An 11,638-nucleotide genomic window follows, 5' to 3' on the forward strand; every position below is an offset into this window, starting at 1 on the left:
AAAAAAGAAAAAAAATTCATGTTGTTAAACTGCTTTACACAAAGGAGTCATGCCCTGGGCTTGAACCCAGCTCTGACTCTTATCAGCTATGTGATGCGCTGGAGCCCTAAACACTTGACAAATACTGATTCATTTAGTTCTCAGAACTACCCTTTGAAGTTGATACTATACCTGTTTCCATTTAACAGGTGAGAAAACTGAGTCCGAATCCAGAATCTTTCATCCTGACTGTGACACTGAACTGCCTTCTGTTTGAGAATATGCAATCCTGGGGTGGAAAAAAGCCCAAGAAAGCAATCCAACACTTGTCAGCCCGATCCATTCGTCTTCACCCTTTGTCAGCCACAGGAATATTCTGTGCTAGGAACCACTTGCAGCACCATGTCTGAGAACCAGGCGGGAGTGAAGAAATGAATTATGCATTTGCTACCACTTCAAGTCTCCTTAGGTCGAATCCACCATGCGTGGGAGAAGAGCGCGAGGCCATCTCTTTTTCCCTGGTTGTAAAATACACCAGGCCTTCTGCCATGCAGCCGACTGTGACAACACCAGGTCTGATTAAGGAATGACAATATGGAAGGCAGATGGCAGATGCACGGATGCCACATTATCACGCTTTGGTTAAACATTGCTTGGGTTTTTTTTCTTTTCTTTTTTTTTTTTTCTTCTTTCCTTCCTTGTAAACCTCCCAAATAAATTCATTTGCTTTCCCCAAGTTAGAAGTGTTAGTATGTCTTTTCTTTAAATATCTGTGCATGGCTGTTTTTTTCCCTGCCAGTTTGTCACCATCTGTAACCCGCCCTCTAAGAGAGATGATCTGCTGACAGCAATTATCTTGGAGAGTGAAAGTGTGGTCTTGGAGCAGCATGAGAGAGTGGAGTCAGTGTGGGCTGTGTGTGTAGTGTATGCTGCTCCTGCTCTTGGTGTGTGTGTGTGTGTGTGTGTGTGTGTGTGTCCAGGGGCAGTGTGGATACGCTGTGTGCACACGCATTGTGAGTGTGTAGGGTGCATACATTCAGTGTCTGTCTGTGCCCAGGCTGTGCACTGGGCCATGTGCTTGCCTCTGTGCCCGGGGTCTGTGCCCCATGTAGGCCTCCTGTGGATGCCTGTTGGGGGGCTTTGGGCTCTAGGTGCCCACTGAACGTCTGCCGTGCCAGCTCCTGGAGGAAGATGTCCCTCTGAGGTGTTTAAAGTGACTAGGAAGGGCCTGTAGTTTGGAGAACTGGGCCGAGCGATTCTAACAGCCAGAGTCCCAAGAAGCAGCGCTCCAGAGATGGAGGGGTCCCCGCAGGGCTGCAGTGGGCCCTGGCAGGTGGCTGGCGGCCCACGGGCTCCGCCCTCCCCGGGCTCCCCACCCCCGGGCGCCGCGCTGCGGGGGAGGGGGACTCGGGTGCCGGCAGCCAAGCGAGGGCAGCGTCCGGGCCGTGATGGCACGCCGTGGCGGTGGCAGAGGCGGTGGCGGGGTCGGGCGAGGGGCTGAGGCCGCGGCCCCGGAGGGGGTCACCCACCCGGAGCCCTGAGACACTGCCTGGCCCGGCTCCACTATGAACGTCGCGCTGCAGGAGCTGGGCGGCGGCGGCAACGTGAGTGGGAGCCCAGGCCCTGGGGAGGGGACCCAGGCGGAGGGCTGGGGTACGGGCGACCCCGGCAAAGGCTCCGCGCACTGACATGGCCCAGCGCGCAGGCGTGGGGGACGGCGCCCCAGTGCACCCCAGGCCTACTGAGCGGCAGGCAGGTGGGCAGGGCTGGGCCGCAGCTCCCTGTGCCTGACCTGCCTGGCCCCCGCACTTCTGGCAGATGGTGGAGTACAAGCGGGCCACGCTGCGGGAGGAGGACGTGCCTGAGACCCCCGGAGAGCGCGGGGCCTCCCTGGACGCAGTGCAGGTGGACAAGGGGGCTCCCCCTTCTTCGTCAGGTTTTGGGCCCGGCGTTTCGCCAGGCGCGCCCAGAACCCCTGGGCTGTTGCAGGGGACCACCTGCCCCCGACTCCGCTCCTTCTGTGGTCTCTGCGCTAGGACTACGGTGAGGCAATCCTAAACCATGACGTTGCACAAAACAGGCCTGCCTCATTCTGGGGCCTGCGTAAACCCACGAGCAAGCGAGGAAATTTTCTACATCTTGCCCCTCCGGGAGGAGGGCTGTAATTTGAGCGGTCCCTGCTCAGCAGCTTAGTGCCTCTGTTCCCCTATGTTCCCAGGTGGGGTTCTGGAAGGGGTCAACACCACTCCTAGGCTCGCACACACAGCTGGAGCTGGCCTTGACGGGGGTCTCTCTACTCCTGGCTGCTCTGCTTCTGGGCTGCCTGGTGGCCCTGGGGGTCCAAGACCACAGAGGTAGGTGAGCCCAAACGTGTCACCATTGCTCATAGCTGGGACTCTGGAGGTTGGGAGTGGTTAGGACTTTCTGTGGTTGGGGCCAGGTTTTCCATTTTCTGGCCCTCATGGCCCTTCTGGAAACTGAGAGGCTCGAGCCCTTTGGTCACGTCCCCTGCCATAGACCCATCTCAAGGCGCGTGTCTTACGGAAGCCTGCATTCGAGTGGCTGGAAAAATCCTGGAGTCGCTGGACTATGGGGTGAACCCCTGTGAGGACTTCTACCAGTTCTCCTGTGGAGGCTGGATTCGGAAGAACCCACTGCCTGAGGGGCGCTCACGCTGGAACACCTTCAACAGCCTGTGGGACCAGAACCAGGCCATACTGAAGCACCTGCTCGGTGAGTGGGGCTGTCAGGGAGGCGCTGTGCTCCTCCTATGCTTTGAGTCCAGCACAAGGCCTGGTGTTTAGTAGGTGCTCAATCACTGTGCATAGGAAAGGAATTAGGTGCCGGCTTGCTCCAAAAGCATTCTTGAGGAAGGGCATTCGGAAAAAGGGGGCAGGGCCCTCTTAGGAAGCAGAGACAGGTTTGAGAGGGCAGACTTGTGAGTGGGATGGAGTTGTGGTAAGGGCCAGGGACCTTGTAGTGCTGGGGTAGACTGAAGGGGGCCAGGAAGCCCCATTTTACTGTTTCAAGCCATCTTCTTGGGTCTGTATTAGGAGACTGCTCCGTGGCAGGGCGAGCAGGGCCAGAGCTGGTGTCCCCTGCTAGGTGTTAACCTGTGTGCCACCTGTGCTCTGTGCTGTGTCGGCAGAGAACACCACCTTCAACTCCAGCAGCGAGGCCGAGCGGAAGACCCAGCGTTTCTACCTGTCCTGCCTGCGGGTGGAGCGCATCGAGGAGCTGGGCGCCCAGCCCCTGCGGGACCTCATCGACAAGGCAGGGCGCTGGCTGGTGCGGGCAGGGTGAGCGGGAGGGGATGTAGTCCAGGAGCGCTTTGGGGGCTCCGAGGCCCCAGCTTCTACTTAGGATCTCTATTCAGATCGGCGGCTGGAACATTACTGGTCCCTGGGACCAGGACAACTTCATGGAGGTTCTGAAGGCAGTGGCAGGGACCTACAGGGCCACCCCCTTCTTTACTGTCTACATCAGCGCTGACTCTAAGAGTTCCAACAGCAACATCATTCAGGTGCTCTGCTGGGGTGGGAAGTGATGGATGCAAACCTCCTTTCTGGAGCCTGGACTCCCTCATCCAGCCTACTAGGGAGTCCAGGGCCTGGGGGTGGCCAAAGGGGACTCAGCTGCTTTCCTTGCTATTGCAGGTGGACCAGTCTGGGCTCTTCCTGCCATCGAGAGATTACTACTTAAACAGAACTGCCAATGAGAAAGTAAGGAGATTCCCGAGAACCGCATTTGCGGCCCTTATGATTGTGATAGATACAGACACTGTCTGATCCCCATCCACTCCCCTCTTGGCCCAGGGTCAGAGTGGGGAGGTGAACCCACCCTGTCGCCTAGCAGGCTGACTGCTCTTTCTATCTTCCCTTCCTTCCTTCTTTTCTTCCTCTTATTTTCCCAAGAAAACTTCTTCCTTCTCCTATTGTTATTATTATTATTATTATTATTATTATTATTATTATTGGATAGTGCTAAGGACTGAATCCCAGGGCCTCGTGCTGAGCTGCCCTCAATGCCAGCAAACATTACATGGATACCCACTGCATATTATGTCTCAGAAACATTGTAACAAGAAGCTGTCAGTGTTGACATGTGAATGTAGCCAAGAACGAGACTCAAAAGAGAATCTCTGGGACTCAGGAGACTGGAGTATCCTGTTTTTCTGAAGAGACTGAATTTGAGCTAGGCCCTATAGAATATATAGGAGTGAACAAGTCCAGTCTGGGTGGAAAGAACAGGTAAAATCAAAGTGTTGGAGAGAAAAAGGCGAGGTGTGTTCCGACCACGGTTAAGGGCCCAATGTGGCAGGCAGTGCTGCTCAAAGCAAATGGAAGCCTGCTACTCTGGAAGCGGAGGTAGGAGGATTGCAGTTTGTGGCCCTCCTGGGTAATCTGGTGAGATCCTGTCTCAAAATTTACAAAACAACAGCAACAACAAAGATTTATAAAGGGGAAAGGATATATGTAGCTCAGGGGTAGCATGCTCTTGGATTCGAGTCCCCAGTACAAAGGAAAAGGTAGGTGGACACTGGAAAGGTGGCCAAGGGTTGCTGGAGGGGATGTGGTATGCCTCGCTGAGGTGTTTATGGCTCTATGAGAGCCACTGCAGGAGCTGGGAGGGTGCCTAGCAGTGAGGTGAGCACAGTAAGGGCCTCAGGGAGGACACCACAGAGGGAAGGCGACAAGCCCAGGTTTCAAAGGACTCAGTTGGTAAGAACCATGAATGATAGGTGAAGAGAGAAAGGTGAGGTATGTTCCGACCAGATGGGAAGAGGGAAGAAGCAAAGACGGCTGAGGCCAAGAGCCTGAGTAGGGGCGGGTGTGTGTGTGTGTGTGTGTGTGTGTGTGTGTGTGTGTGTGTGTGTGCCAGGCTGTCTGTAGAAACCAACTAAGGATCTGGTGTAAAGGACACTTGTGACATAACTGGACTGGAGAGACTTATGGGTCTCAGGTCAGCTCTGTGGCTTGGTGCAGGCTGGTGGGTCTCGTGGAGATGGTTCTTCGGCCGTGGAAGGGACTCACAGCCTCCAGCTTGTGTGGGGCTCTGGCTGCAAGTGTGCGTGGCAAACACTCCGACTGTAGTAGGCTCTCATGTTAGAAGTGTGCCTTTGAGAGCCCTGAGCAGCTTCTCTGCAGGAAAGCAGAGCAGAGAGGCCAGGAAGCAGGCGGCCAGAGCTTGAGCATCATCTCCTTGGCAAACCAAGACAAGGTGCGGGGACAGCTGAGAGAAGCGGGAAGACTGGAGGTGGGAAAGGAGAGAGCCTTGTGCTTAAGGGCAGTGGAGGAAAGCGACAGTAAGGGAGCACGCCACAGAGCAGGTGGCCAGACTCCTTGGTCCTCTGCCATCCTTCGCCACCATTTCCCAAGTGTCCTTCAGTCAGAACTCCTGTAGGTGGGCGGTGAGCAGCACACTGTCACTTCGCCATGTGGTGGAGAAGACTTGAGCTAACCGATCACATCCAGTCATGTTCACAGTTATGGGGTGTACACTAGAGAAGAAGCCCGGGGTCCCAAACGTGTATAATAAGGAACTGCTTAGGGACAAGGTGGGGGAGGGTGGGCCGAAGGGAGAGACTTCACAAAGCCTCTGAGGCGGGTGAGCAGCCCTCTGAATGTGCTCTGGAGAGAGGGAGCAGGTGGGGAGAGCGACCCCTGCCAGGACAGGGAAAGAGACCCCTATTATATGTGCACATGGCAGGGCAGGTCGGGGTTTAGCCTTCCACCAATGGTGAGAAGAACTCCAAAGTGGTGTGAACAGATGTGTGACTTTGACATTGCCTGAGTTGGGGCGGGGAGTGTGGAGAGGAGGGAGAGAACTGCTGTGCCTGACGCTCGCTCGGGAAGGCCTTGGCTTTGGCTATCTGGGTGCCACTGGTCGCCCTGGGCAGGAGGCTGCCTGCCAGGACCTAGGGAAGGGTGTGCTGCAGAAGGTTAAGATAGGATAAAAACTGGGAGTAGGGAGGCTTCCAAAAAGCCTCAGAAGTGAGCCCTCAGCAGGAGATGAGGAGGTAGGGAAAGGGCTAATTCAAGGGTATGGGTGAGCCCACCAGGAGCTGGGATGACTGGCGGTCATCCTCTTCCTGGCTGGGCACAATGGCATAGGCCTGCAATCCCAGCACTGTGGGAGGCTGAGGCAGAAGGATCCCAAGTTCCAGTCAGCTTCAGCAACTTAAGAGGCTTAGTGAGACACTGTCTCAAATTAAAGGAATTAAAAAAAATCTGGGGAGGTAGCAGTGGGAAGGCTCTGAGTTCGATCCTCAGGACTCCAAAAGCAAGGAAGCAAGCAAACAAATGAAAACCTCTGCCCTTGACATCAGCAGTGAGAAAGAGGAGGGTCAAAGGAGGAAGTTTGCCCTTTGGAGACTTGACATTTACGGATATAGAGCTGAGGTGGATGAGGGGAGGGGCTGTGGGGCTGTGAGGGGCAGGACCCAGTGCTGGGGGCTGCTCCCAGGTTTGCATCACTGTCCTCCTATCAGGCACCTGCTGCGAGGCAGAAACTGCCTGGTGGTGAACAAAGCCAAACAGCTCCATTCTAAAGCAGCTTGATTGATCGACTGATTGATCGTTTGTGCTGGGAGTTGGCCAGGTCACCTTCCCCAAGCTGCTCTTCTGTGTGACATGGGACCGGCAGTCACATTTTAGAGTGGCTGAGGGGCATGGTTGGGAAGAAAGCCCTTGCAGACCTAGTGTTCTGTGTGTGCCCCAGTTGACACTCAGTGTTCCTTGTTGTGCCTTTCTCTCCCTCAGAGCAGGGGAAATGGAGAAAGGAATAGATGTGAGGCCTGGAAGGACCTGAGGCTGCCAGGGAGCCCAGTTCCCTATGGGACCTGGTCAGGTGTTCAGTGCCACCAGTAGGCTGAGACAACCAAAAGGGCTCTAGGCAATGAGAAAGCAAAGCATTATGGGAAGCAAGACCATCCACTGGACAATCCTTACAGAGAACAGAATTTGTGCTTGGCCCTGCTGAGGCCCTTGGGATCCAGGGGTGGAGAGCTACTGTAACTTGAACAGTGCTTTCCTGTGGGGAGTAGATGTCAGACAGGTGCACAAATACATAAGCGGGACAGAGTAGACGGTGGTGAGAAATGGGGTCACTCTGGAAGGGTTCCAAAAGGAGGGTCAAACAGAATGTGGGGGAGAGGCGGGAGCCAGAAAGACCTCCTCAGGCTCGGGCTCTGAGGACAGGGGTCCTTGCAGGTTCTCACTACCTACTTGGACTACATGGAGGAGCTGGGATTGCTGTTGGGGGGACGGCCAGTCTCCACTCGGGAGCAGATGTGGCAGGTGCTGGAGCTGGAGACACAGCTGGCCAACATCACAGTGCCCCAAGATCAACGGCGCGATGAGGAGAAGATCTACCACAAAATGAGCATATCGGAGCTGCAGGTGGAGCAGGCAGGGGCCCACCAGCTTCCCTGCTGGCCATCTTTCTGAGGCAGCTGGTCAGGTCGTTTCCCTGCTTTTCTGGGCTTCCTACTTACACTACAGCTATGTTGGAAAGAAAAATAGTGATCATTTTAGGCCTCCTCTCCCAAGACCAGCCTTTGGTGCCTTGTTGCCTGTGGATGCATGCAAAGATTGTGTTAAAAATATATAACAACTTGGCCAAACATGGTGGTGCTTACCTGTAGTACTTGAAGTTTGAGACCAGCTTGGGCTACACGGTGAAACCCTGTCTTAACGACACAGAACAAAACAAAAGGCTATGGAAATGTCTCCTGGGGGCTCCTGTGCCAGAGCTGCCCTATTTGATGCTGAATTATAGAAAGGTTAGGGAAGGGGAGGTTCTGGAGGAGAGGCCAGGCATGTGGAGAGTATCAGGGGAGTAGTATTTTGTCAACTGTTACTAGAACATTTGGGTATCTGTGTTGTGGCTACATAACTGGTGGTTCTCCCCACCTAGTAAGTGGTTTGGCTCCAAGATCCGAGGGGCCTGCAGCCTGGGAAAGGGTTTATTGCAGGAAGGAGTCATCAAACAGCCTGTAGCTGTTGCCATGGCAACAGGAAGGCCTCTCAGGCTACTGCCTGTCAGTGGGGGAGGGGTGTGCTGGAAGTGCAGCTGACAGGGAGGACGCCTGAGATTCTGTTTGCTCTCAGGCTCTGGCGCCCTCCGTGGACTGGCTTGAGTTCCTGTCTTTCTTGCTGGCGCCCTTGGAGTTGGGTGACTCCGAGCCTGTGGTGGTGTATGGCATGGATTACTTGCAGCAGGTGTCAGACCTTATCAACCGCACACAACCAAGGTGAGGGGGACCCCAAGATGTAGTGGGCAGGAGGAATCAAGGCCCTGAGGAGCTCTCTGGCAGGGCCTGGGCACGGTGGACTGGCATAGCCAGACAGAAGGCTTGGACTTCCAAACATCAAATGAGGCTGCCTGGGTGAGAATTTCGGGCTGCCCTTTGGGATCTCCAACTCTCCACCTTGCTGAAGCTAATCTCTGCAGGCAGGTGTCTGGTCCCAGGGTGAGGGGGCTCCAGGAAAGCTTCCCCAAGAGCCTCCCAGGACTCCTGCTGCCTGTGTGCGTGCTCCTGGGGACAGTTGCGGAGGAGAGGGAGAAGGTGCCTCACCTGCCCTTTCCTTATTTCCTGGTGTGGATGCCAGTGTCCTGAACAATTACCTGATTTGGAACCTGGTGCAGAAGACAACTGCAAGCCTGGACCGGCGCTTTGAGTCCGCACAGGAGAAGCTGCTGGAGACCCTGTATGGCACGAAGAAGGTGGGCTCCCTTGTCTGTCCTGGCTTCCGACCCACCCTAGCTCATGCCTCCTCATCCACAAATGGATGCCAGGCGCCGTTTGTCTCAAGGTGTGCAGTACCTCTGGTTTTTAGCCTGTGGGGCCTCGGGCATGCCCCCAGCCTCTCTGCTCCCCAGTGCCTTGTCCATTAAGCAAGAATAACTTGCAAGGTTGGCCTGAGGATCCTCTCAGTTAGTGCGAGGCCCCTACCCTGTGCTCGGTATGGCAGGCACCAGGCTTCATTAAAAATGAAGGGGGCGCGTGTGTGCTGCTTTCATTTCAATATGCCCATGTGGGAGGGGGGACAGAGGTGGGGACAGCACATTGTGCCTGTGGAACAGTGGGATGGCATCAGGACAAGTATCTCTAAGAAGGTGCATTTGAAGAATGAGTTCTCCCAGTGGTGGAGAGAAGGGAGGAGCCACCAGGAGGAAAAGCAGGTGCCTGTGCTCAGAGGCTGGCAGGGGCATGGTGGGTTTGCTTGAGTTTGGGTAGGAGTTTGGGACAGGGCAAGAGAGAGGTTTGGTAAAATGGGAATAGGGCATCCCAGAAGGCACCTGACTGCTCTGTTAAGAAGTCTGGTCTTGATTCATTCACCTGGGAACCAGGGTATGACCACAGGAATGCAGGGATAGGGCCAGGTTGTGTATACAATGATCTCTTTGAAAGGGAACAGCAGGGAAGGGGTTGGGAATGGAGTCGACTGGTCAGGAGGTGGCTGAAGTCTTCAGCAGGAGATGGCAGTGTTGTGGTGGATGATTATTTAGCCAGAAGGAAGAGAGAAAAGGTGGCATTTACAGGAAAGTGGGTGGCGCTGGAGATCATCATGCTGGGTGAAATAAGCCCGCTCAGAAAGACGAGTAGTGTATGTTTTCTCTCATAGGCAAAACTTAAAAGAAAAATGAGATGACCTGAAAGTAGAAGGGAGATGACTGGAGAAGGGCGAGGGGTGTGGGGAGGGGAGGAGGAGGCGGGCGACGGTGTGGATGTGTTAAGGACTTCCTGGGTGTATGGGGCACATTATGAAAAGGAAAAATTCAGCATAACTGAAGTGCAGTCATGAGAAAGAGGACAATGTGATGGTGGTGGGGATCATGGCGTGGGCAAGCAGAGTGATGGTGACACAGTCAGCCAACCCTAGTGATCAATGGGAGGTGGAGGACAGAAGGGGGCATGGAACCCAGATTTCTGTCATGGGGGACCCACTACTTACCAACCTGAGTTATCAAGCTGGGCAGAGAAACTTCTGGAAACATAAGAGGAGGTGGGTGCTGAGGGTAGAACAGAGAGCTGCTGGGACTGGCAGTTTGATATCTCCCCTCATGTTCCTGGGAGTCCCAGGGAGAGCTGGCACAAAACCCAGGACAGCTGTGCAGGCTCCAGACCCTGGCTCTTCGTTCCTTTCTAGTCCTGCACGCCGAGGTGGCAGACCTGTATCTCCAACACAGATGATGCCCTGGGCTTCGCGCTAGGTTCCCTCTTTGTGAAAGCCACGTTTGACCGACAAAGCAAGGAAATAGTGAGTCTTGGGCTTCTGCCAACACAGTCCTTTGCTTTATCTGACATGCCTCGTTCATGTAGAGAGTGCTGGAAGGGAACGCATAAAGATACGGACAGTTGTTGCTTTGGGCCAAGGGATTATGAGGACTTTTCATTCTCTGAAGTATATAATGTTTTTATAAAATTTTTAGAATGAGTTTATTATCTATACAATTAAGAGAAGTAGGAGTCCAGGAGATAGCTCAGTAGAGTAAGTGCTTGCATGGCAAGCACAAGGGCCTTAGTTCAATCCCTGGTTCTGCAAAAACAAAAGTGTAACTTCAAGAAAAGTAATATTTTATTAGGAGAGGATAATGGTTGCGCTTACAGTCTTACCCATGTAGCTTTTTTTTTCTGTGTGTGGTACTGGGGATAGAACTTCGGGCTCATGCATGACAAGCAAGCCCTCTGCCACTGAGCTACATCCCCAGATCTTTTTATTTTTTATTTTGAGACAGTCTGGCTAAATTGTACAAGCTGGCCTTAAACTTGCCATCTTCCTGCCTCAGCCTTCTGAGTACCTTGGGAATACAGTTGTGCATCACTGTACCCAGCCACAAGGGTGTTTACAGCAGTGTTGCTAATAACGGGGGAAATAAAAAGAGCCTAAATGCCCAGCCACAGGGTAAAGGAAAAACAAACTGAGCTTAGGATGGGTAATGAGGCGCCTTTTATTTTTATTTTGCCTTTTTGTGGTACTGGAGATTGAACTCAGAACCTTGTGCTTGCTGGCAGGCGCTTATGCCACTGAGCTATATCCCCAGCCTCCATGAGGCAGTTTTTAAATTGAAGATTCCCCACCCCTTTTTTGGTGGTACTAGGGATCCAACCCTGGCCATGAACATCCTAGTTAAGCTTTCTACCACTGAACTATAATCCCAACCTTTTCTAATTTTGAGACAAGTTCTCTTTAAGTGGCCCAGGAGGACCTTGAACTCCCAGTTCTCTGGCCTCAAGGGTGGCTGGGATTACAGGTAAGCAAAAAACAAATAAATAAAAAGTAGACTGATCGAGGAGGTCTGGCACATGTTTATGGTTCCAGCTACTCTGGAGACTGAGGCAGGAGGATCTTGAGTTCAAGGCCCATCTGGTCAATTTAGCAAAACTGTGTCTCAAAAATAAAAGAGCCAGGCTTAGCGGTACATGCCTGTAATTCCAGCACTCCAGTAGCTGAGGCAGGAGGGTCACAAATTTGAGGCAAACCCAAGATATATAATGAGACTTGGTGTGAAAAAATACATAATAAGCCAGGTGTGGTGGCGCATGCCTGTAATGTCAGCACTCAGGAGGCTGAGGCAGGAAAAGAGCCATGAGTTTAAAACCAGTCTGGGCTACACAATGAGTTCAAGGCCAGCCTGAATTACATAGTGAGAC

At 53.5% G+C, this 11,638-nt stretch overlaps 1 protein-coding gene across 2 annotated transcripts in view; it reads left to right on the plus strand.

Moving 5' to 3' along the window:
* The window catches only part of Ece2 (endothelin converting enzyme 2), a 38,737-nt gene that overhangs the window by 22,317 nt on the left and 4,782 nt on the right, over positions 1 to 11,638 (plus strand). The window contains exons 1-11 of one of the 2 annotated variants that reach the window (XM_004640719.2): positions 1,458 to 1,583; positions 1,798 to 2,022; positions 2,198 to 2,333; positions 2,497 to 2,712; positions 3,128 to 3,252; positions 3,356 to 3,502; positions 3,636 to 3,701; positions 7,191 to 7,379; positions 8,091 to 8,233; positions 8,592 to 8,706; positions 10,134 to 10,244. In XM_004640719.2, the coding sequence (XP_004640776.1) occupies positions 1,545 to 1,583; positions 1,798 to 2,022; positions 2,198 to 2,333; positions 2,497 to 2,712; positions 3,128 to 3,252; positions 3,356 to 3,502; positions 3,636 to 3,701; positions 7,191 to 7,379; positions 8,091 to 8,233; positions 8,592 to 8,706; positions 10,134 to 10,244 (1,512 nt within the window). In that variant the 5' untranslated portion in view covers positions 1,458 to 1,544. Of the gene's footprint in view, positions 1 to 1,457; positions 1,584 to 1,797; positions 2,023 to 2,197; positions 2,334 to 2,496; positions 2,713 to 3,127; positions 3,253 to 3,355; positions 3,503 to 3,635; positions 3,702 to 7,190; positions 7,380 to 8,090; positions 8,234 to 8,591; positions 8,707 to 10,133; positions 10,245 to 11,638 lie in introns of those variants that run through there. The other variant, XM_004640718.2, reaches the window with a different exon arrangement.

Source organism: Octodon degus, unplaced genomic scaffold, assembly GCF_000260255.1.
Source record: "Octodon degus isolate 3935 unplaced genomic scaffold, OctDeg1.0 scaffold00126, whole genome shotgun sequence".
Taxonomy (NCBI): Eukaryota; Metazoa; Chordata; class Mammalia; order Rodentia; family Octodontidae; genus Octodon; species Octodon degus.